General features: G+C 36.0%; 1 protein-coding gene across 2 annotated transcripts in view; it reads left to right on the top strand.

Annotated features, from left to right (window-relative positions):
- LEKR1 (leucine, glutamate and lysine rich 1) overlaps nucleotides 1–26,706 on the top strand; it is a 235,091-nt gene continuing 208,385 nt past the window's right edge. Inside the window, exons 1-3 of one of the 2 annotated variants that reach the window (XM_069561835.1) lie at nucleotides 52–143; nucleotides 3,063–3,152; nucleotides 21,790–22,004. In XM_069561835.1, the coding sequence (XP_069417936.1) occupies nucleotides 3,105–3,152; nucleotides 21,790–22,004 (263 nt within the window). In that variant the 5' untranslated portion in view covers nucleotides 52–143; nucleotides 3,063–3,104. Of the gene's footprint in view, nucleotides 144–3,062; nucleotides 3,153–21,789; nucleotides 22,005–26,706 lie in introns of both variants that reach the window. The other variant, XM_069561843.1, reaches the window with a different exon arrangement.

The raw sequence follows: 26,706 nt of genomic DNA, 5'->3' as shown, positions 1-26,706 counted from the left end.
GGGGCGGCGCAGGGGTGTCCTGTTTCCGCGTTGGCGAGCGGCGTGGGTCGTGACGTCATCGCGCCTTGACGTCAGGCCGACGTGCAGCACGGTCTCCTGGGAGACCAGGAAAGCCTTTTGCCCCCGGCGGAATCGAAGTATAGGTGAGAGAGACAAGGAAAGGCTTTCTTGAGCCCTGGAATGATCTGGTCCCGGCGCGCAGTTCCGAAGAAGAGGCGTGCTGGCACCCCGGGGGCAGAGCCGGAAAGCCGAGCCGTGGTGCCGCGCCCGGGGAGTGGGCCCCGCGCCTTGCCTCTGACCCCAGCTGCTGCCTTTGTCGAGTCTTCGCGAGCCCGTCCAGCTGGGTGCCCTCTTCTCCTCTGCGTGGCTAGGATAGGCCTCATCCCCGCACCTTTTCTTCTTCCCGCCTCCGCGGGTCCCGTGGGAACGGGGTTATAAAGGGACAGATTTCAAAACCCTTGCAGCCGATTTTGGCTGTACTTGCAGTTAGTTTCTATTTGGAAAATCCTGTCCCTTCAGAAAGTCTCAGGACGTGAACTCCCTCTTCACCTGACCTTGACCTCATCTGTGGTGATTCACACTAAAGGAATAGTTCTTTAGGGAAGGGCCTGAAAGCTGAACGTGAGTTAATGGCCCAGCGTGACACTGGTGTCATGAAGGGAATCGGAAGTGAACGACTAGGGATGGGTCTGTATTTTTGACATCTTCCTTGTAACCCTGTCAGAGCAGGTTCACCAATACCTACGCGGCTACCGCCGGTTATCACCGCACCTCATGTCGAAGAAGAGTCTACAAAGTGTGTAATGTGAGAGAATAAAAGGGCCTCTTTGATTTTTTTTAAAAAAAAAAGCAAAATAATGAAAGAGTAAATTAAGTTAAAAAAATTTTTTTCCCTCTCTTGCTAAAGGGAAAGAGATCTGTCCCATTCCTTTCTTGGGAAACCTTTTACGGCTGTGTGCTTCCTCTGTTCCTTCAACATGTATGTATGCAAATCTTTTGAAGACCCAGAATGTTTTTCTGGAGGACCTGGGAGCCATTTCTTTAAAATGTAAACATCAAGGGAAACAGGACCCATATCTCCATATTACTTTGGGAGTTTAGTGCTTCTAGTAACCAAGTGCTTTGTCTAGAGATATGTATTCATTTGAACAAACGCTGTTAGCTAGCACAGGTGGCTACTTCAATTACCAGGTGAATTTAAAACAAACTATGAAATAGAGTATAGTAAGCTCTGTTGAGGACAAATTATCTGTTATCTTGAGAACATGTATGTAATGGAGTGTACGTGCTTGGCTATATTAAAAAGTGGGATTTCTTTCTGTCTTTGTAATCTTATTAGCAGATTAGGTGTGCATCACAGTTTAGTTAAATGCTTATGTGATAATAAAATTGCTTTCTGCATCGTGGGGAAATTTTCTGGATGGCAGGATTTTAAAAATTTCCCTCAATAATCAGACCTACCAATTCTTCCCACTCAGTATAGTAAGGCCACAAAATTGGAATAGATTTACAATAACGATACTGTTCCACTGTGCCACTAGATTCATGCTCTCAAATACATTTAGGTGTGAAATTTTAAAAAGGAAATTTAGTTGGTAATTTTAGGAAAAATTCTGCTCACAATAGAGTTTCATTAAGATGAAGCCATCTTATTTTTCTGATGGTGAGCTCACTGTAAAATGACAGAAATGAGAATAATGAGCTTTCTGTGAATAATGAGCTCTTGCCACATCACTGTGACAGTCTGCCAAACATCAGATTATTATGTACTTGGCCATGCGGGCCAATGTTCACTATGTCAGTTAACTTTACTCTCTCTGTCCATACACATTGTATTACCTTTATCTTTAGATTGGAAGACAGCCCATTAGTTCTTTATTTTAAACAGCAGCTCATTAAACATGGAACTTTGCTAACAAGGGGGATTGGAAATCCACCGTTCCACCAATACTTACACAATTAAAAAAAAATACTGCCTCACAGGAACTTTTGTCAATTACAATTTTCTTGACATCTTGCTATGTGGCTGGGGTTACTTTTTCTAATAGAGTACTATGCCTCTTTAGTCTGTTTGTCAAAATCTTGTCCAGATCAAATGTAAATCTCCTCAGGAAGCCTTTGCTAATTCCCCATTCCCATGAGGAAGATAAGACATTTTTTTCCTGGAACTTCTAGATCCTTCCTTATCTACAGCTCCTGACCCTCAGGCCTTTCCTGCTGTGGAATTGTGCCTATATTATCTTAGTCTACTGTCCCCCTTCACTTCCCATATATATGTGTGTATATATATATGTATCTGTATATACCCATACATATGAATGAACATCTCTCACTCCTGAAACTGGACTGTCTATTCTTTCTCCTTATTTGGGAAACAATAAGAAAAAGAACTCAAAGTGCCCCTTCATTAATCTTGTGTGATTTTATGAAAGTAGTGATAGAGTTTTATATTGAATTGTTTTATTATAAAATGAAAATTATTAGAAGTTAAACATCTGCGTAAAAATTATATAAATGTCCACTTTTGGTAAAATTGGCGCTTCTTATGCTTTAGTGACTTTTCTGTTCAGTGCTTGCCTATCATATTTAACTTGATAACTCTAAATATTTTTTCCTGTACGTCATTTAAACCAGCGTTAATGTCACAGTTGCTTTCTTTTGTCTGATAAACTATTCTATAGATATTTTTTCCAGCAGTTTTTCAGGGGAAAAACTTTTCTTTTAAATGAAATAAATGGATCTGTTTAAAATTTTGTGATCCTTAATCTGTATTTGCAAAACAAATAACTCGTTGTAAGCCACTACAGAGTTACAATTATAAAGTTCCAAAGAAAGAAAATGTTATTTTTAATTCAGTAGTCTCTCTAGGTCCTTCCTGTTCTGTTGGCCTAATAACCACATGTGAAAACCTCATTTGTACCTTTTAACATTGAGTTGATGAAACAAACATCTGTAAAAATAGTTATCCCCATTGATTCCCAAATACTTGTAGGAATTTATCTTTTAATTTAAATTTTGTTCATATTGTTTTAATTCTAATTTATCACCATCAATGTTTTTAGATTATTTTACTTCAAAGCTCCTTCAGTATATTTTGGGAAATTATGGATCGTCATGTTCCCATGCATGCATTACCTGAAGAAATCCAAAAGGTATGATATTATGTTATTACAGCACAACATTAGAATTTTAACAGTTAATTCTAAAACATGGGAGAATGAATTCAGAGGTTTTATATTTATTTCAGTCAGGGGATCTGCAGTGAATTGGTGAAGTGGGGAAGGGAATAATTATAATAGTCAAAACGGTAGAATTCAATTCAGTGCAAAGAATGTTCAGCCTGTGAAAGAAGCTGGATATATGATTCTGGCATGGTATTTGACCAGGTGTTTTTGGAGCCCTTGTAAGGGCTCCAGCAATGGCCAAATACTATGCTTAGATATTTATCTTGCAGCTTTTCAAAGAAAAAAAAAAAAAGAACTGACACAAATGGGTCCGTTTCAAATGTTAAGTAATCCTTATTGTATATTTGCAAAACAAATAATTAGTAGTAAACCACTACAGAAATTTTCAGTTCAGTTCAGTTGCTCAGTCATGTCCAACTCTTTGTGACCCCATGGAATGCAGCACGCCAGGCCTACCTGTCTATCTCCAACTCCTGGAGTTTACTCAAACTCATGTCCATTGAGTCGATGATGCCATCCAACCATCTCATCCTCTGTCATCCCCTTCTCCTCCCGCCTTCAATCTTTCCCAGCATCAAGGTCTTTTCATATGAGTCAGTTCTTCACATCAGGTGGCCAAAGTATTGGAATTTCAGCTTCAACATCAGTCCTTCCAATGAACACCCAGGACTGATCTCCTTTAGGATGGACTGGTTGGATCTCCTTGCAGTCCAAGGGACTCTCAAGAGTCTTCTCCAACACCACAGTTCAAAAGCATCAATTTTTCGGCACTCAGCTTTTCTTTTTCTTTCCAACTCTCACATCCATACATGACCACTGGAAAAACCATAGCCTTGACTAGATGGACCTTTGTTGGCAGAGTAATGTCTCTGCTTTTTAATATGCTGTCTAGGTTGGTCATAACTTTTCTTCCAAGGACAATTTTGTTTATTCATGGCTGTGCTGGGTCTTCATTGGTGTTCAAGGGCTTTCTCTAGCTGCAGGGAGTGGGGGCTACTCTTTGTTACAGGCCCTAGAGCACACAGATTTCAGTAGTTGTGGCACACGGGCTTAGTTGCTCCGCAACATGTGGACTCTTCCTGGATCAGGAAGACCCATGTCCTCTGCATTGGCAGGTAGATTCTTATCCATTGTGCCACCTGGGAAGTCCTACTTTGTAACTATTTATGATGCAAAAATTTTAAGGGTGTCTCTCTATAAGGGTCTATTTCAGTTTCACCTTAATTCTTATCTTTTACCATGTTTTAAGGCCTTTTATAGATATCAACTCATTTAATCTGGTTAACAATCAATTCTTTTCACCATTGCTATGCTATTTTCCTACCTGTTAATTTATATCTTTCCTCAGACAAAATCATTTCTCCCATATTTACTGTGGCAATGCATACATTGCTAACAGCATAATTAAAAATATCTCTTTGAGACTGATTGACAAATTATGAATTAAAACCTCAAACCTTAACTGTCATTTATCATTCAGTTTTTAGGGTAAATCTATAGTCAGTTTAAGATAAATCACCAGTACATTAGTTTTTAATTAAAAACTGCAGTCAGCTCTCAGGTATATTTTTATCTTTTATGTATGTAATGCCTGTTAGCATTAATCATGCCATTGATTTAACTTGATGTGTTACTTCTACTGCATGTCCTTTAGATTTATGTAAACTGCAGCCTAGCAGGACCTGGAAGGGAAGTCCAGTTACCATAAAAGACCTTTTAAACCATTGCCTTTAATTCACTTCACCTTTAAAGTTAGATATAAGAGAAAGTTCAGAGAGAGCTCAGCTATGCCATGCTTACCTGAGCAATGGTACCTAGATGTGTTAGAATACATGGAGTGTCCTCACATTCCCTCAAATGATTTCCTTTGGTGTACTAGCCTGGTGTGGTAGAGATAAAGAGAAACAAAACAATCTGCAAGAAACAATACCCATACTCAGATACCAGTCATCTGTTAGAAAGCAACTATATAATGACATGAAAAAAAAAAAACCCTAAAGACAAATGTTTGATATAAATGTCATGTAAGATACTATCTTTTCTGAAAATAGAGAAAGTGGGAAGAGGAATCCTTGAGTATCATGATGGTCAAAGGAGGATCTTTATGCAGGAAATAGAACTGGAATTGGCCCTTGAAAGCAAAGTGCTCCTAGAGACAGACAGGGAAAAGGTTATTCTGGGCTAAGTGAACAAAATCTCACTGGTAAGAAAAAAAACTGGCCAGGGTAGATAATGTTTAACAACGTCAGTGTTTTAAATGCATGAAAGAGTATATGTTTAACAGAGGTTTTAATGAGTTGAAGAGTGTGGTTTTTTTTCTTGTTTAAGGTACTTATATAAGTAAATTTTCAAAAAATGCTAAAACCAATCATTTTTAAATACACGTATATTCTCAAATCTTAAATGATGGGGAGCTGTCTGTGTAATGCAGAGAGGTAAGGAGGCCGCGGGTAGCTTAGCTGCCTAAGGCCCTGGACAAGTGAGTTGATTGTAGCACTTGGTCTGCTGAATGCTTAGCCTGTAAAGTGCATCTTTGCACTTTTTCAGACCGAAGTTAATACACTTGTACGACAAGTGTTTATCAAGTGCCTGTAGTGTCCCAGACACTGTTTTGGGTACTTGATTATAAAGCAACCAAAAGTATGCACATGCATCCCACAGCCTGTTAGAGCTTGTTTTGGGAATGTCAGTTACTCGTTTTCCATAACGTCTTACCTAATATTTGATTCCTCTAGATTGTCCATAATGTGACTCGTTAAAGCATATTTATTTAGTCAGCTTGCATACATCATTCTATATACAAGCACATTAAACAGATATATAAGCTTATAATAGGAATAAGAGTACTTCAGATTAGAACCATTTCGTTATTAAAGTTTAGTCGCTCAGTCATGTCTGATTCTTTGCAACCCCACAGACTGTAGCCTACTAGGCTCCTCTGTCCATGGGATTTTCCAGGCAAGAGTACTGGAGTGGGTTGCCATTTCCTTCTCCAGAGGATCTTCCTGACCCAGGGATCGAACCCAAGTCTCCCACATTGTAGCCAGACGCTTTACCATCTGAGCCACCAGGGATTTCATTATTAAGATAAAACAAATCTTAGCCTTTCATAATGACTTGGAAATTGTGCTATAGTTCTTTATGGGATAAGAAAGAGGATGGGTGGATCAGTGTACAGTGACACAGAGGACTTTTAGAGGCTTTTTTTCTTGTTCTTTTGTTAACTTTCTACGTTAGTTTTTATGCCGGTTCTTCTTTCTAGGGGATTCCCTGGTGACTCAGATGGTAAAGAACCTGCCTGCAATGCGGGAGACCCGGGTTCTATCCCTGGAATATCCCCTGGAAAAGGAAATAGCAACCCATTCCACTATTCTTGCCTGGAAAATCCCATGGACAGAGGAGCCTAGCAGGCTACAGTCCATGGAGTTGTGAAAAGTCAGACAGGACTGAGTGACTAACACTAATAGCTTCTTTCTAGAGAAGGTCCTGCTGTGTTTCCTTTTTTGCTGTGTGTAGGCAAGAAAGGTTAGTGTAGAAATCAGGAAAGAGAAGTGAGGGAAATCTTTTTCTTTCTGTACTTTTGCTGTATAATATGGAAATAGGATGGTTGATCAATTACTTGAAAAATATATGATAAAGGAAATAGAAATGACTGTACTACACTGTACACACACTAGTAAAATAGGTAGCAGTAGATAAGAGTTGCAAGAGAATATAAATGTGGTGGGGGGAAATGGCCAACACAGGAAAAGTGTGGAGAGTACTGATAATACTAAGCTCTAGTTAGTTCATTACCTTATTAGAAAGAGAAGATTGTTAAATCGTCTTGCCACTAGTCTCACCTTCTTAGGAAATCTTAAGGAAGAAAGAAAAAGATAATCTTTTGACAACCACTCCCAGATCTTTTTGTTTTTTATCACAGTTTCTGACTGAGCATAAACACATTTCAGATTCCCGTCTCCACAAGTAGCAGAAAATGTCAAACAGACTAATGGGCTGGAAGGCAAGACCATACTCATCCCCTTTGTCTGCTGCTGGACTCTACAGCTTACTTCTTTATGTACTTAGACTATATCTCTAAATATACTCTCTAGACAAAGTTGACTCCTGCCTATTTCTAACTTCCAATAAGTTAGCAGCTTTGCTGGAATTTTCATCTAGCAGACTGAAAGCAGAATGCACTTATAATGATAGTACACTTTGTGTTTAGTATTTTATTGCCACAATGAAAACTAAAACACTTATAGATTAGCAAAATAATAACTCTATATTTCTTCCCTTCCTGAATGTGCACCTATTTCAGAAACATATGGACTCTTTTTAGAAAGAAGAACAGTGAGTAATATTCCTATTTGCTGTTTTTGCTAGAAGATGTACACAGAAGTCAGAAAACCTCAACAAATCAGTGGAAAAGTCAGTTATTTTGCAAAGGTAGAACTGATCTCTTGTTATTTTTTAATGGTGACAAAATGAGCACTTTTAATGGGATTTTAGCCTCAGGATATATTTATTATCACAGGACACAAAGTAAAATAAAGAGACCAGAGTTGTTTATTTTATAATACAGAAGTGGCAGTGCAAGGGCTGGAGAGCACACTGTTCTTTCTGGGATAACAATCCCTTTCCTTACCAGCACCAGCTCATTTTGTCCTGTTTCAGTAATTTTGGTACTTTGGAACTTTGAAATTTATTCAGAATAACAGTTTTATATTTCCAAGCACAGGTTGTCATTGCCAGAAAAAATAAACTTAATTTTCCAGGTCATTTTGGGCCACTGTGGCTAGGATCAGATTTTGTGTTGAATTAAAGTAGAGGAAAAGGAGAGAAAATCATTGAAACATTAGCGCTATTATCCTGGAAAAGTAGTGATATGTCTATGTGTGTGGGGGTATATGTGTTGTCTTTTTAAGCAATTGTAGTTTTGAAACTAGTAACAAAAGACATAGAGCTGTATAATTTTTGAAGAGACTGTTCACTTAATATTGTGACCCAAGAGAGTTCATTAGGGAAAACTTAAAAAAAATAGCTATGAATATTGAAAAATCTGTATTTGTTAATTTGTAGTCCAGAATACTTTTGCTGCCTGGCCATAGAGAGTCCCAGAATTTACTAAGGTGAAGTTTTCTAGAAAAATAGGTGTTGGGGTAAAAATACTTTGGAGGTATGTTTAAATGTAAACATAGTCATGTCATGTATAATTTGTATATGAAAACAATACTTCTTAAAATTGCTTATTGAAATTTCTCTGTGGATTAATCTCTAGCATTTTATTACCACTTTATTTATTTTATATTTTATTATTTTGAAACCAAACCTTTTATTTCAAGATCATTGTAAACTCACAAGAAGTTGTGAGAAATGATACCAAGAGATCTCATGTACCCTTCCCCCAACTTGCTCCAATGGTAACATCTGGCAAAACTCTACTAGATATCACAACCAGACATTGACATTGACACAGTTAAGGATTCTGTGACAACAAAGATTCCTCATGTTGCCCTTTTATAGCTACATTCGCCTCAACCTCTGCTTTCACATGCCTCCACTATCCTACCCCTAATTCATGACCTCTAGCAACCAGTGATCTGGTCTCCCAATAACTTTGTGACCTCAAGAATGTTATAAAAATGGGATTATGCAATATGTAGTCTTTGGGATTAGTTTTTTTTTGAATCAGTGTAATTTTCTGGAGTTTTATACATATTGTTGAGTATATTTGTAGTTTATTCCTTTGTATTGCTGAGTAGCATTCCATGGTATAAATGTACTGCAATTTATTTAACCTGTTGAAGAACATCTGAGTTTTTCCTGTTTGGGGCTATTATGTATAAAGTTGCAGTAAATATTAGTGTACAGGTTTTTATGTGAACTCGTGTTTTTATTTTCATAGGACAAATGCTCAAGTACAATTGCTAGATTGTTTGGTAGTTGCATGTTTAGTTTTCTAAACACTGCCAGACTTTTCCAGAGGGCTGTAACATTTTACATCCTCACCAGCAGTGTATGAGTGAACCAGTTTCTCTGCATCTTTAGTACTTGATGTTGTCATTGGTTGAAAAAAGTTTTATTGAGTTATAATGTACAAAATTATATGTTTCAGGTGTATAGCATAGTAATTCACAATTTTAAAGGTCATATTCCATTGATAGTTATTATAAGATATTGGCTATATTCCCTATGCTCTATAATATATCCTTGTGGGTTATTTATTTTATATATAGTAGTTTATACCTCTTAATCCCCTATCCCTAATGTGCCCCTTTTCCTTTCCCCCTCCCCACTGGTAACCACTAGCATGTTCTCTTTATCTGTAATTCTGTTTCCTTTTTGGCATATTCAGTAGTTTGTTGTATTTTTTAGATTCTACATATATGTGATATCATATAATATTTATCTTTGTCTGGCTTATTCCATTCAGCATAGTACCCTTCAAGTCCATGCTTGTTGTTGCAGATTGCAAAATTTCATTCTTTTAATGGCTGAGTAATATTCCATTCACATCTTCTTTATCTGTTCATCTGTTGATAGACACTTAAGTTGTTTCCATATCTTGGGCATTGTAAATAATGCTGCTGTGAACATTGTGGTGCATGTATCTTTTTGAATTAGTATTTTCATTTTTTTCTGGATATACACCCAGGACTGGAATTGCTGTATCATATGGGAGTTCTACTTTAGGGTTTTCTGGTTTTTTTCTTTTTGAGAAACCTCCATTCTGTTTGCAAAAGTCTTTGCACCAATTTACATTCCCACCAACAGTGTCTGAGGATTTGTTCTTCCTTGCATCTTTGCCCACTTTTGTTAATTTTTTTTTAAATGTTGACCATTCTTAATAGGTGTGAGATGATATCTTTGTGATTTTTAATTTTCATTTCTCTGATGATTAACAATGTTGAACATCTTTTCAAGTGCCTATTTGCCATCTGTATGTATTCTATGGAAAAAGATTTATTCAGGTTTTCTATTTTTAAATTGGGTTTTCCTTTTATATCAAGTTCTATGAGCTGTTTGTATTTTGATTATTAACCCCTTATCAGTCATATCATTTGCAAATATTTTTCCCATTCCATAGGTTGTCTTTTTGTTGTTGTTGAAGGTTTCCTTTGCTATGCAAAAGCTTTTCAGCTTGATTAGATCTCATTTGCTTATGTTTGCTTTTGTTTCCTTTGCTTTAGAAGAAAGATCAAACAATATTGTTGATTTATGTCAAAGAGAGTTTTCGTCTGTTTTCTTCTAGGAGTTTAAAGATTTCTGGTCTTACCTGTAGGTCTTTAATCCAGTTTGAGTTTATTTTTGTATATGGTGTTAGAAAATGTTCAAGTTTAATTTTTTTTTTACATGTAACTGTCCTATTTTCCCAGCAGTGCTTATTGAAGAGACTATCTTTTATCCAATATTCTACCATATATTTTTGTCACCTTTGTAGTAGATTAATTGACCATAAGTGTGTTAGTTTGTTTCAGGACTCTCTCTTCTGCTGCAGTGATCTATGTGTCTGTTTACTGTTTTTGTACCAGAACCATACTGTTTTGATTGCTGTAGCTTTGCATTATAGTTTGAAGTCACGGAACATGATACCTCTAGTTCTGTTCTTTCTCAATATTATTCTAGCTATTGAGGGTCTTTTGTATTTCTATACAATTTATAAAACTGTTTGTTGTAGTTATATGAAATATGCCATTGATATTTTGATAGGAATTGGATTGAATGTGAAGATTGCCTTTGGTAGTATGGTTATTTAAATGATATTCTTACAGTCCATGAACATGGTATATCTTTTCATCTGTTTGTTTGACCATCAGTTTCTTTCATCAGTGTCTCAGTTTTCCCTACCTCCTCAGGTAGGTTTATTCCTGGGTTAATTTTATTCTTTTTGATATAACTGTTTCTTTAATTTCTCTTTCTGTCTTAAAAAAATATTTATTTATTTATTTATAAATATAAATTTATTTCTTTTAATTGGAGGCTAATTTCTTTACAATATTGTATTGGTTTTGCCATACATCAACATGAATCCACCATGGGTGTACACGTGTTCCCCATCCTGAACACCCCTCCCACCTCCCTCCCCGTACCATCCCTCTGGGTCATCCCAGTGCACCAGCCCCGAGCATCCTGTATCATACATCGAACCTGGACTGGTGATTCTTTTCACATATGATATTATACATGTTTCAATGCCATTCTCCCAAATCATCCCACCCTCACCCTGTCCCACAGAGTCCAAAAGACTAATTTCTCTTTCTGATAGTTTATTGTTAGTATACAGAAATGCAACAGATTTCTTTTCATTCATTTTGTATCCTGCAACTTTACTGAATTCATTGATGAGCTCTAGTAGTTTTTTGGTGGTATCCTTAGGATTTTCTATGGACAATATTGTGTCATTTGCAAACCATGACAGTTTTACTTCTTCCTTTACAATTAGAATTCTTTTATTTCTTTTTCTTACCTGATTGCCATGGCTAAGACTTCCAATACTATGTTGAATGAAAGTGGCAAGAATGGGCATTGTCTTATTCCTAATATCAGAGGAAATACTTTCACTGTTGAGTATGATGTTAGTTTTGGGCTTGTCATACACAGCCTTTATTATGTTGAGGTATGTTATATCTATACTCACTTTGTGAGAGTTTTTATCATAAATAGGTATTAAATTTTGTCAAGATTTTATACCTATTATGAATGCAGAGTTCCAAAGAATAGAAAGGAGAGATAAGAAAGCCTTCCTCAGTGATCAGTGCAAAGAAATAGAGGAAAACAATAGAAGAGGAAAGACTAGATATCTCTCCAAGAAACTTAGAGATACCAAGGGAACATTTCATGCAAAGATGGGCTCAATAAAGGACAGAAATGGTAGGGACCTAACAGAAGCAGAAGATATTAAGAAGAGGTGGCAAGAATACACAGAAGAACTGTACAAAAAAGATCTTCACAACCCAGATAATCACGATGGTGTAATCACTCACCTAGAGCCAGAAATCCTGGAATGTGAAGTCAAGTGGGCCTTAGGAAGCATCACTACGGACAAAGCTAGTGGAGGTGATGGAATTCCAGTTGAACTGTTTCAAATCCTGAAAGATGATGCTGTGAAAGTGTTGCACTCAGTTTGTCAGCAAATTTGGAAAACTCAGCAGTGGCCATGGGACTGGACAAGGTCAGTTTTCATTCTGGTCCCAAAGAAAGGCAATGCCAAAGAATGCTCAAACTACCACACAATTGTACTCATCTCACACACTAGTAAAGTCATGCTCAAAATTCTCCAAGCCAGGCTTAAGCAATACATGAACCATGAAGTTCCAGATGTTCAAGCTGGTTTTAGAAAAGGGAGAGGAACCAGAGATCCAGTTGCTAACATCCTTTGGATCATCAAAAAAGCAAGAGAGAAACAGAAAAACATTTTTTTCTGCTTTATTGACTATGTCAAATCCTTTGACTGTGTGGATCACAATAAACTGTGGTAAATTCTGAAAGAGATGGGAATATCAGACCACCTGACCAGCCTTTTGAGAAACCTGAATGCAGATCAGGAAGCAACAGTTAGAACTGGACGTGGAACGACAGACTGGTTCCAAATAGGAAAAGGAGTATGTCAAGGCTGTATATTGTCACCCTGCTTATTTAATTTATATACAGAGTACCTCATGAGAAATGCTGGACTGGATGAAGCACAAGCTGGAATCAAGATTGCCAGAAGAAATATCAATAACTTCAGATATGGAGATGACAGCACCCTTGTGGCAGAAAGTGAAGAAGAACTAAAGAGCCTCTTGATGAACGTGAAAGAGGAGAGTGAAAAAGTTGGCTTAAAACTCAGAAAATTAAGATCATGGCATCTGGTCCCATCGTTTCATGGGGAATAGATGGGGAAACAGTGGAAACAGTGGCTGACTTTGTTTTTCTGGGCTCCAAATCACTGCAGATGGTGATTCCAGCCATGAAATTAAAAGATGCTTACTCCTTGGAAGGAACGTTATGATCAAACTAGACAGCATATTAAAAAGCAGAGACATTACTTTGCCAACAAAGGTCCGTCTAGTCAAGGCTGTGGTTTTTCCAGTGGTCGTGTATGGATGTGAGAGTGGGACTATAAAGAAAGCTGAGCGTAAAAGAATTGATGCTTTTGAACTGTGGTGTTGGAGAAGACTCTTGAGTCCCTTGGACTGCAAGGAGATCCAACCAGTCCATCCTAAAGGAGATCAGTCCTGGGTGTTCATTGGAAGGACTGATGTTGAAGCTGAAATTCCAATACTTTGGCCACCGGATTTGAAGAGCTGACTCATATGAAAAGACCTTGATGCTGGGAAAGATTGAGGGCAGAAGGAGAGGGGAACAACAAAAGATGAGATGATTGGATGGCATCACTGACTCAATGGACATAGGTTTGGGTGGACTCCGGGAGTTAGTGATGGACAGGAAGGCCTGGTGTGCTGCAGTTCATGGGGTCACAAAGAGTTGGACATGACTGAGCGACTGAAGTGAACTGAAGGCGATCATATGGTCCTTATTCTTCAATTTTTTAATGTGGTGTATTACATTGATTGATATACAGATATTGAAAAATCTTTGCAACCCTGGGATAAATACCACTTGATCATGGTTTATGATCCTTATAATGTATTGTTAGATTCAGTTTAATAGTATTTTGTTGAGGATTTTTGCATCTATGTTCCTCAGTGATATTGGCCTGTAGTTTCTTTTGTCTGGGTTTAGTATAAGGGTGATGCTGGCCTTATAGAGTGTGTGGAAGCATTCCTTCCTCTGCAGTTTTTTGGAATAGTTTGAGGAAGATAGGTGTTAACTCTTCTCTGAATGTTTGGTAAAATTCACTTGTGAAGCTGTCTGGTCTTGGACTTTTTTTTTTTTTTCCTGAGTTTTAGAATAATTGATTCAATTTCATTACTGGTAGTTTGTTATAGTTTCTATTTCTTCCTGTTTCAGTCATGGGAGTCCTATTTCCTAGAAACTGTAGATTTCTGGAAATTTGTCCATTTCTTCTAGGTCATCCATGTTATTGGCCTATAGTTGTTCTTAGTTGTCACTTACAATCTTTTTTGTTTCTATGATGTTGGTTGTAACTTCTTTTTCATTTCTGATTTTATTGATTTTTGTCTTTTCTCTTTTTTCTTGGTGAATCTGGCTAAAGGTTTATCAATTTTGTTTACCTTTTCAAGGAACTAGCACTTAGTTGTTCCAATCTTTTCTATAATTTTTAAGAGTCTCCATTTAACTTGTTTCTGCTCGCATCTTTATGGTTTTTCATTCCACTAACTTTGGGTTTTGTTTGGTTTTCTTTTTCTAGTTCCTTTAGGTGTAAGGTTAGGTTGCTTATTTGAGATATTTCTTGTTTCCTGAGTTAAACTTTTATTGCTACAAACTGCCTTCTTTTTCTGTGTCTTTTTGTTTTGTTTTCATTTTCATTTAATTTTTATAATTTTAATTACAAAGTAATTTTAAATTTATTATTTTTAATTAAAATAAATTTTAAATTTCTTTTTTCCAAGTAATTTTTAATTTCTTTTTTTATTTCTTCAGTGAACCATTGGTAGTTTAGTAGCACATTCTTTAGCCTCCACATTTTTTTTTTTTACAGTTTCTTTCCCTTGTAATTGATTTCTAGTCTCATAGTATTGTGGATGAAAAAGATACTTGATATGATTTCAGTTTTCTTAAATTTTCCAAGTTTTGTTTTGTAGCCTAGTATGTGAACTGTCCTGGAGAATGTTTCCAGGCACTTGAAAGGAAGCATCTTCTGCTTTGTGATGGTATGTTCTATGTATATCTATTAAGGTCATCTGGTTTAGTTTGTAATTTAAGGCCAGTGTTTCCTGATTAATTTTATGCTTTGATGATCTGTCTATTGATGTAAGTGTGATGTTAAATCCCCCACTATTATTGTATTACTGTCAATTTCTTCCTTTATATCTGTTAGTATTTGCTTTATGTATTTAGATGCTGCTAAATTAGGGCTTAAATATATTTGCGATTATTGTATGTTCTTGGATTTAGCACTTGATCATTGAATGTCTTTGTCTCTTGTAACATTCTTTATTTTAAAGCTGATTTTGTCTTATGTAGGTATTGCCAACCCAGGTTTCTTTTGATTTCCGTTTGCAATGAATACCTTTTTCTATCCCTTCATTTTCAATCTGTTTGTGTCTTTAAGTCTGAAGTGAGACTGTTGTAGGCAGCATGTATACTGATCTTGTTTTTGTTTCCATTGAGGCACTCCAGGTGTTTTGATTGGAACATTTAATCCAGTTATATTTAAAGTAATTATTGACATCTATATTCTTATTGGCATTTTGTTAATTTTTTTCTGATCTTTGTTGTTTCTTTCTTCTTTTGTTGTTTTCTCTTGTGGTTTGATGACTATCTTTAGTGCTGTGTTTGGATTCCTTTTTGTATGTGTATGTTTGTATCTATTATCAATTTTTGGTTTGTGGTTTACCATGAGGCTTATATTTAGCTATATATATATGTAAGGAAATGGCAACCAACTCCAGTATTATTGCCTAGAGAATCCCTTAGACAGAGAGCCTGGTGGACTGCTGTCCATAGGGTTGCACAGAGTCAGACACGACTGAAGTGACTTAGCATGCATGCATGCATTGGAAAAGAAAATGGCAACCCACTCCAGTGTTCTGGCCTGGAGAATCCCAGGGATGGAGGAGCCTGGTGGGGTGCCGTCTATGGGGTTGCAGAGAGTTGGACACGACTGAAGCGACTTAGCAGTATATATATATATATATATATATATATATATATATATATATACAGTGGCTGACTATTTTTCTGGGCTCCAAAATCACTGCAGATGGTGATTACAGCCATGAAATTAAAAGATGCTTACTCCTTGGAAGAAAAAGTTATGACCAACCTAGACAGCATATTAAAAAGCAGAGACATTACTTTGCCAACAAAGGTCCATCTAGTCAAGGCTATGGTTTTTCCAGTGGTCATGTATGAATGTGAGAGTTGGACTGTGAAGAAAGCTGAGCACCGAAGAATGGATGCTTTTGAACTGTGGTGTTGGAGAAGACTCTTGAGAGTCCCTTGGACTGCAAGGAGATCCAACCAGTCCATTCTAAAGGAGATCAGCCCTGAGTGTTCTTTGGAAGGACTGATGTTGAAGCTGAAACTCCAATACTTTGGCCACCTCATGCAAAGAGCTGACTCATTTGAAAAGACCTTGATGCTGGGAAAGATTGAAGGCAGGAGGAGAAGGGAATGACAGAGGATGAGATGGTTGGATGGCATCACCAACTCAATGGACATGGGTTTGGGTGGACTCTGGGAGTTGGTAATGGACAGGGATGCCTGGCGTGCTGCAATTCATGGGGTTGCAAAGAGTCAGACACGACTGAGCGACTGAACTGAACTGAACTGAACTGAATCTGTAGCAATACAGATTTACCTTGAAATCAGGTAAAATACTTTTCCCACTTTATTCTTGTTTTTCAGTACTCTTTTAGCTTTTCTAGTTCCTTTGCCTTTTCGTATAAATTTGAGAACAGTAGTGTTTATATCTTAGAAAAGCACGTATTGCTGGATGTAGGGGTTTTGGGTAGACGGTCTTTACCAAAGTGGTTTTTAAGTTGGTAGTACTGCCAGTTGACTTACTGAAAGGAAGGCTTTTGATGGTCTTATGAACTGGTCAGGCGGTCTGTGTTACTAATGACTTAAAAGGTCCTCTGTTCTGTCTGAAAATGTTTCTCCCAATCTGAATGAAATTCACTAGCTAGACACTTATTGTTTTGAGTAAAGGTATCTTTTTTAATGTAAAACTTATTAGAATGGTTAACATTTTATATGTGCTGTCATTTTTATAGCAGTGAATTTTTTCCTATTTCTTTCCTCCTTATGCAAGTATAGAAAGCATGGAATGGGTGGGGAAAAGAAGGGAGAACAATTTTTTTGAGCAGAGAATGCTTCACTTGGGCACTAGGAGGTTACTGAGTGTTTTTTCCATTTGAAGCATAGTTAGCTTCGAAAAGCATCTGAAGCCTAATTTAACCTTTTAAAAAATTTGCATCGTTTTATATTAAATAACTATAATTTGAAAAGTACAAATATTACATTTGAGAAGTATAGTTTGCAATTTATTTTTAAATGGCTCCACATTTGTTTAATATACTGCTTTTGTTGATGCCTCCTCCAAAGTGCATCTTATAAAAAGCAAAAACATCCTGCTAATGATAGCTCTTTTCTCAAGAATGACAACATGTCATTATTTTACTTACAAAACGACATGATACAACACCAAGTTATAAGAATGAAGCGCAAATTGTATTTCACAAAAAACAGCTAAGGTTTACTTAGTTCATTTGGGAACATAATTATAGTATTTCATATCTTCTCAAGTTTCACAGAAATGTCCTAAGTAATTAGCCTATACAGATACAAAGAGTTTGAAAGTGTTATTACATTTTACTGTTGCAGTTTTACTTACCGAAAAGTATCTACAATTTAATAGCACTGAAACCTTTGTTCAGTATACTTGTTTCATGTAGATCATCAGTGACTTAGGTTATACTAAATGAAACCTAGAGACTACTCTTATGGACTTATTATTTATTTTACAATTGTTTTGTTTCCTAGATTATAGTAAATATCATATTTTGGCTTCCTATACTGTACATCTAGAAGCCTGATTTATAGCATGTATATTTCACTTATTTCAGCTTTTCCCACCGTGCTTGCTATGGTGGAATAACATTCTAATATTTTCACAATTTTGAAGTTTATATGTTCTGTGTTTTGTACATCAAAAGAGCTTGCAAATAAGCTCTGTCCAGCATAGTTTTCTTTAAAATAAGGACACAGCATTTTCCCAGGAGCAGGGAAAGAACTGTGATTAATAGGCTAAGGATAAAAGTTCTTTAGAGTAAGAATTTTTAAGTTGATGAGAAGGAACCAAAACTCATGATGGGCAAAGGGACTGTAAGAAAATATGCATATGTTCTGCATTCGTTCAGGTCTCTTGACCTGGATGATTTATATTCCTGGGGACTGATAGTATATTTCAGTAGGACTGCAGTGCCACTCTTGGTGATCTTTGAAAACATGTAGAGAGTAAGAGGATAACATACAAATACCATTCCATGTATAGAATGACCATAAATTACTACCAGTAAACTCCCAGACAAGATTCTAGACTATATTAAAGGGCAATTTGGGCGTTATGTTAGGGAAGACGACAAACCTTGAGCCAATTCTGTGTTCTTGAACAGAACTAGCATGTAGGCTTTGCCATTCCATTTTGTGCAGAGTCACTAGATTTAGGGACTGTAGTTGACATAGAATATATGGAATTTATGAAGGCATTTGACAAAGTTTGTCTTAATATTCCTAAAGTCATATGAATAAATATAGACAGGTTACACAAGTCATTGGGTTGTTTAGCAACCAGTTGAAACACTGTATCTGTAATGTGCTGAGTAATGGATTTAGTATTAACCAAGTAGATATGATTGCCTGGAAAATCCCATGGATGGAGGAGCCTGGTAGGTTTCAGTCCAGGGGGTTGCGAAGAGTCAGACACGACTGAGTGACTTCAGTTTTACTTTTCACTTTCATGCATTGGAGAAGGAAATGGCAACCCACTCCAGTGTTCTTGCCTGGAGAATCCCAGGGACGGCAGAGCCTGGTGGGCTGCCGTCTATGGGTTTGCACAGAGTCGGACATGACTAACGCAACTTAGCAGCAGCAGCAGCAGCAGCAGCAAGCAGATATGAGAAGGAAATGGCAACCCATTCCAGTTTTCTTGCTTGGAGAATCTTATGGACAGAGGAGCCTGGTGGGCTACAGTCCGTGGTGTTACAAGAGTCGGACATGACTTAGCAACTAAACCACCCCCAGACCAAACCAAGCAAATATGACAAGCGGTAGAGTTCTACCCTCAACCTTATATTGAGGGTAGAACTCATATTCAACATTCTTTATCAGTAAATTAGATGGATAAAGCAACTTGCCAGAATCAGTTTTGCAGAAGATACAAAGCTTAGAATTTTCGGGATACAAAGTCACTTAACTAAGGTTTAAGTCTAAAACATACATACATGTGTATATGTATACACATTAAAATTTTATTTATTTATATTTACAATTATATTTGTGTTTCTGTGCTTGCATCTGAAAAGCTAAATGCTCACATAAGAGAATGAAGGTTATTGGTTGTAGCTTTAGGGGGAAAAGTGAGAATAGTGGGAGAATATTGGGTATGGATTCCAAAAGGCAAGTAGGGTAATTAGGTCTTAGCAGGGACTGGAGTAAGGAAGTGGAAGGTCATTGGGTATGAGACAGTATCTGGTGCCAGTTTGTTTCTCTCTTACACTGGATCTGCAATGTCTTTTTCTCATCTTTGTGTGTTTGCTCATTCTTCTCTCTCATCCCAGTAATGTGGTTTACTCTGTACCTTGCATGTGATCCTTATATATCCTGACTGTGCTAAAGATGTCCTCATTGCCTGAGACTATAAGAGTCTCAGCTGGGTCATCCCAGCTCAGGACTTGGTTTTTCTAGGTTAGATGTCCAACCTTCATTTATCACTCAGCCATGCTAGGGTGGCTTGTTGGAGTAGTCATATTACCAGAGTAGCCAGGACTATGGAAGGTGGATTCTCTACAAAAGGGGACATAAGTGGGAAGGAATGGCTTGGTATATTCACTATAATGGGACATGGTTTTACACTGCAGTGTGTTTTTGGGTATGGGTTTTATTTAACATAAAAGCCAGTTATAGTATATAATAGCAACATATAATTGGTAAAAATACAGAAGACCATTGTGATCTGACTGTGTTAAATGATGTTACTAATGGTATTATTGAGATCTTATAATGAGGGAAATACAGGTCCACTCTTATTCTGCTTTAATGAGACCAACAGTAGTATTCAATTCTGGACTGCATACTTTGAAGTAGATATAGAACACTGGAACATGTTTCGACAAAATTATCTAGACTGAGAAAGAAATTCAAAGCTGTCATTATGTGAAATAGCTGAAGGGATGGGAAGTGTTGACCTAAAGAATTAAAAGATATGTAGTGTTCCTAATAGCCATCTTTAAATATTAGAAAAAGATCTGGTTATTCCTTATGATTACTAGGTGGTTTAGGACTGGTGGATGCTCCAGGGAAGCAGATTTGGGATCAGCATGAGAAAGAATTCCTTCATAGACAAAACCATCAGAAGATGAAACAGGCTGTTTTACAAAGTAGTTTCCCGTCATTTTTGAGTGCTGAGATAGAATCTGGATAACAACTTATCTAGGTTGGAATAGTCTCAATGAAGACATCCATGTTTAAGCCAGGTTATCTTTATGATTTCTTTCAAACTTGTTTCATAAATCTATAAATTTGGTGTCAGTCGCAGTTAGATGACTGATGTAGTCATTCATCTGAATCCCATAGTATTATATCATAGTTTTTAATTTGAAATTTTTATTAAGTTTAAATGAAAATAACTGTAAAAGTTATTATTAGTTTGTGTCAAGTAACTCTTTTATAATGGCATGGATAGGCACATATAGTAGATGGCATTGATAGGCATATATGGTGGCATCACTCTTAGTTATAGGAGCAGTTTCTATAGTCTTAACAAAGTTGCATTAAGAGTAAGCATTCTTTGTATAGTCCAAGAGTTGCTTTAGTTTTAGTGCCCTGAAGCAAATATTTAAATGAATCTCTCTTATCTTTATGAAAAGCAAGACAGGTAGAGGCTGCTTGAGGAATATTTATATACTTGATACAGAAAAAAGAATTATGTCTCTCGTGACTTCACTAAAATTTTATTTTTCACTCCCTGTATCTGGCCAAAGATATATGAGCATTTTATCTGAAGGAAGTAAGAGAATTTAGCAGACATTCACATGGTAGATAAATATGATACAAATGATTACAGGCATAAGTGCTGGTTTTAAAATAGACTTGGGTTTAATGTCAGCTTCTCCACTTATCAGCTGGTTATTTAACTTCAGTAGTCCCTATGTTCTTATCTGTAAAATAGGTATAACTATACCTACCTGAGGGGGAAAAGAACTGATTCAGGGAGAGGAGATTAAATTCAAAGTGTTTCTTCTATCTGTGGTTTTATGACAGAATGCTAAATTCTGTGCAAATCATAAAATGATAAAACTGAGCAGGAACTGAGAACTCATTTGGCCCAATGCCATAATTGTATAAATGAGGAAAATGAAGTCTGAATAAGCTAAGAGCCATCTCCAGGATCACAGTGCAGTTGGCAGTGAAAGGCCAATTATTTCTTCCCATATCAGGGAAAATTCATCTTAAAGCAAGAATTGTAAAGATATTTTCATCAAAAAGTTTTACTTTATGGCAGATATTTCAAGGGTAAATCTTTCTTAGAGATACTGTGGAGAAATTATTACTCTGAAAGATCCTATTCTAATTCCAAGATTTTGTCAGAGTCAATATCACGCCATTTTTAAAAATTTTATGAAGTGTTGTAATTATTACTCCATGGCAGAGCACAATATACATTTACTTCGTTTTCCCAAGATGATTGTAATAACATCTTCAGTTGAATTTTATTTTTTAGAAATAAAAAAATATCATTTCAGTAAATGTATGTTCTATTTTATAGATGTCTCCTGAAGAAAAAGTTTGTAAGTACTGTGGAGTCAGCTATCTAATTCTACATGAGTTTAAGGCTATGGAAGAAAAAGTAAAAGCAATGGAAAAAGAGATGAAATTTTATCAAGGAAGTATAGAACGTGAAAAGAGACTTCAAGAAAAACTACAGTCTCTTAGCCAAGATTTTGAACAGTGCAAAATTGACAATGAATCCAAAACAGAAAGGTTAGAGTATGTTATTCTTTTCTCTCATTTATTTAGTTTGGAAAACAAGTATAGAAAATAGATTTGACTTTTGTTTTTCTAGAATTTATCTATATCAAGTATAATTTATACCTTGGTACATTTGAATTTGTTCAGTAATTATTACTGATTACTAAGTATAATTTCTAGATACAATCTGAACATTCCTTTGAGGCTGTGTTTCTATCTGAATCATTGGTGGTGGTGGTTTAGTCGCTAAGTCACAACTAACTCTTGTGACCCTTGTACTATAGCCTACCAGCCTTCTCTATCCATCTGAATAACTGGAAACCAGTTAATTCAGTAACTATAAGTTGAGATGGGTTGACTTTTACTTTTCTCCAGATTTATATCTTAATTTTATCATTAGAAAGTTTTGTCTCTAAAAAGTCAGGTGAATTTTGATAGTTTTTATATCTAGTATTTTTTTAAGATGTCCTTGACCATTTAGATTTATAGAATAAGGTTTTCATGTTATGCAAAGGTTGCCGAAACATTAAAACTGGCACCTGATTCTAAATCAATAAAGCTGGAGTAAAATCAGAGATTGAGTTCCTAATGCTGGTCAAGTCCAATCAGCAATTTATTCTGCCTAAAGACACCTCATTGGGCTTATATAATACAAAAGGATTTTTGCTGTTGTTTCATGACTTTTCCTTTGAATAAATATTTTTCCACTTTAAAATATCGACAGTTGATATAATAAACAATGAACTAATGAATATATTGAACATTGTGTCCTTGTAAAGTAGAAGTTTTCTTATATCTCTTAGGATTAAGTACTTGTCTTAAATTTTATTACAAATTTAAATAAGTATATTAAATATCAGTTCATAGTCTTTGGCTAGGAAAGTTTTGTTTCCTTGAATTTCAGGTCTTAAAAAGTATTTAATCATATTTGAGTGGAAAAATAAAAAAAATAAAGTATTTAGTTTAAAATTTTAAATACGGAGGGTTTTTGCTTGTCAGATTCTTTTGTTTACTGTAATAGTTTACTTTCTTTAGTAATTATATGAATAATACATAAACATACAAAATAAAAGAAATATATAGAAGAAAATTCAAGAAAGTCCTTTTTTATTCTTCTGATTACTTTCTTTCACCGGAAATAAAAATTAATACATTTAATGGTTTGGTGTATGTTTCTAGATCCTTCATTGTTCCCTAAGCTTTATTAAAGATATATATTTTAAATATTTGTAATGTATTATATTTAAGCTATGTAGTTTTAAAACTTTTCAATAGACTAGTGTTTAATATAAGTAATATATTAAAAGTATGTGTGACTTTTACCACTTAATTTTATATTCTGGAAATTGTTCCATGTTATACATGTAGATCTATCTTATTCTTAACTGCTACAATGTCTTCCTTACTAAGAATATGCCATAATTTACTGAACCATTTCTCTTTTCAACATTTAGATTATTTCCAGTATTTATGACTACACATAGTATTTATATTTATATTCTTGTGTACATATGTTTTTCCATAGGATAAATTCCTGGAAGTGAAATTGCTGAAAAGAAAGTAAATGCCAATTTAAGATTTTGATGGACATTATACCAAATTGTCCATTGAGAAGACAGGGTTAATTTATATTTGGCCAATAGTTTATAAAGTGGCCATTTTCTTAGATCTTTTTAGTATTGGAATCTTCTTAAGTTTTCTCAAATTTTCACTCTTTTTCTTGGTGAAAAAAAAAAGTTACTTCATGATTATTTAATTTGTGTTTCTTTATTGCTAGTGAGGTTGAATTTTTTTTCATGTTTATTAGATATGTATATTTCTTCTTTTATGAATTACTTGTTCATATATATTGCCCAAATTTCTATGGTACTATTTCTACGTTTCTGTTTATGTATAGGAGTTTTTAATATAATATGGACTTATACTTTATTTACACATTGCTAATATTTTCTCATGGTTGTTTCAGTTCAGTTCAGTTCAGTTCAATCGCTCAGTCGTGTCCGACTCTTTGTGACCCCATGAATCGCAGCACGCCAGGCCTCCCTGTCCATCACCAACTCCCGGAGTTCACTCAAACTCACGTCCATCGATTCTGTGATGCCATCCAGCCATCTCATCCTCTGTCGTCCCCTTCTCCTCCTTCCCCCAATCCCTCCCAGCATCAAAGTCTTTTCCAATGAGTCAACTCTTCACATGAGGCGGCCAAAGTACTGGAGTTTATCTTACTGTTTATTGTATTTTTTTGGTATAAAGTTTTTAAAAATATCTTACGCTGAATTCTGGAAAGGGTTCTGTGTCAAGTCCTTTTGGTTGCAAGCAACAGAAACTTGTTCTGTCTTTTGCTAACCTAGATTCAAGCAAGTTGAAAAACAACATATATTTAAAACCTTTATGGTATTGTTGTTTTGGTAAGTCTTTTAATCTGTTTATTAGTTAGATTTGTGATTTCATATTTTTTATTGTTCTTTTAAAAATATTTATTTATTAAAAAAATTTATTTATTTTTTGTTCCTATACACCTATAAGCGCTTCCCTGGTGGCTTAGCAGTAAAGGATCCACCTGCAATGCAGGAGATGCAGGTTTAATCCCTGGGTTGGAAAGATCTTCTAGAAAAGGAAATGGCTACCCACTCCAGTATTCGTCCACGGAGAATTCCGTGGACAGAGGAACCTGGTAGACTACAGTTCATAGGGTCACAAAAGAGTTGGAAATGACTTAGCAACTAAACAACAACACACCTATAACTTCTCTCATTATATACACCCCATATCACAGAGAAACATTTGTTATAGTTAATGAGCTTGTCTTGGTACATCATTATTACCCCAAATACATGGTTTTACATTAGGGTTAGCTTTTTTTTGCCACTTTATTCATTTTTTTTTCAATTGAAGGGTAATTGCTTTACAGAATTTTGTGGTTTTCTATCATACATCAGCAAGAATCAGTCATAGGTACACCCATGTCCCCTCCCTCCCAGAACTCCCTCCCATCTCCCTCCCCATCCTACCCTTCTAGATTGTCACAGAGCCCCTTTGATGTTGTACATTCCATGGGTTTTGACAAATGTTAAATACCATGTATCTACCATTGTAGTATCATACAGAATAGATAATGCTGCCCTAGAGATCCTGTGTTCTGCCTGTTTGTCCCTCCCTCCCCTCTAAGGATGGACAATCACTGTTCCATTGCTGTCTCCACAGTTTTGCCTTTTTCAGTATGTCATAATGTTGAAAATGTCCATTGACAGAAGAATGGATAACGAAGATATGGTACACACATACAATAGAATATTACTCAACCTTTAAAAAGAATGAGAGAATGCCATTTACAATAACATGGAAGAACCTGGAGAGTATAATACTAAGTGAAATAAGTCTGAGAAGGAGAAATACTATATGACATCTCTCATATATGGAATCTAAAAAGAAATGATGCCAATGAACTTACTTACAAAATAGAAACAGACTCAGAGACTTAGAGAATGAACTTTTTGCTGGGCAGGAGGTGGGGAAGGAATAGTTAGGAAGTTTGGGATGATTGACATGGACACACTGCTACTTTTAAAATGGATAACCAAAAAAGACCTACTATATGGCATATAGTTATGTGGCAGCATAATGGTATGTGGCAGCCTGTATGGGAGGGGTGTTTGGGGGAGAATGGATACATGTATATGTGAAGCTGAGTCCCTTTGCTGTTCACCTGAAACTATTACGTTGTTAATTGGCTGTACTCCAAAACAAAATGGGCTTCCTAGGTGACAGTAGTGGTAAAGAACCCACCTGCCAATGCAGGAGATACAAGTTCGATCCCTGGGTTGGAAAGATCCTCTGGAGGAGACCATGACAGCCCACTCCAGCAGTGTTGCCTGGAGAATCCCATGGACTAGAATCCATGGGGTTGCAAAGAGTCAGACATGACTGAAGAAGAAAGAGAATGTCATATGGTTAGAGTAATACAGTGTGTAACTTTCTAAAAGTTAGCATCTTTTAGTTAGTAATATACATTTTAAATTTACTCCATGTCTTTTCATGGCTTTACAGCTTGTTTCTTTTTTTAGGACTGAATAATATTCCATTCTCTGGATGAAACACAGTTTATCCATTCACCAAACTGAAGGACACCTAGGTTGCTTCCAAATTTTGGCAGTTATGAATAAAGCTGCTGGAAATATCTATGTGTAGGTTTTTGTGTGGACATGTATTTTCAGCTCCTTTGGGTAAATACCAAAGAGTGTGATTACTAAATCATATAGTAAAAGTATGTATAATTTTGTGAGAAGCTACCAAATTGTCTTCCAGAGTGGCTCTCTCATTCTGCATTCCCAGCAGCAATGAGTGAGAGTTCCTGTTACCAAATTCTCACCAACTTTTGGTGTCGTTGGGGTTTTGGATTTTCACCATTCTAATAGGTATGTAATAGTATCTTGTGTTTTAATTTACATTTCCTTGAAGATGTATGAGATTGACTATATTTTATTATGTCTGCTATCTGTATGTCTCCTTTTCTGAGGTGTTCATTCAGGTCTTTTGCCTATTTTAAATCAGATTGCTTGTTATTGTTGAGTGTTAATAGTTCTTTGTATATTTTAGATAATAGTTCTTTATCAGATGTCTTTTGCAAATATTTTCTCCCATTATGTGGCTCATCTTCCACTTTTCTTGATATTCTCTTTTGTAGACCAGAAGTTTTAAAATTTAATGAAGTCCT

This window comes from Ovis canadensis, chromosome 1, assembly GCF_042477335.2.
Source record: "Ovis canadensis isolate MfBH-ARS-UI-01 breed Bighorn chromosome 1, ARS-UI_OviCan_v2, whole genome shotgun sequence".
In the NCBI taxonomy this organism is placed as follows: domain Eukaryota; kingdom Metazoa; phylum Chordata; class Mammalia; order Artiodactyla; family Bovidae; genus Ovis; species Ovis canadensis.
This window is presented reverse-complemented; position numbering and strand designations above follow the sequence as displayed.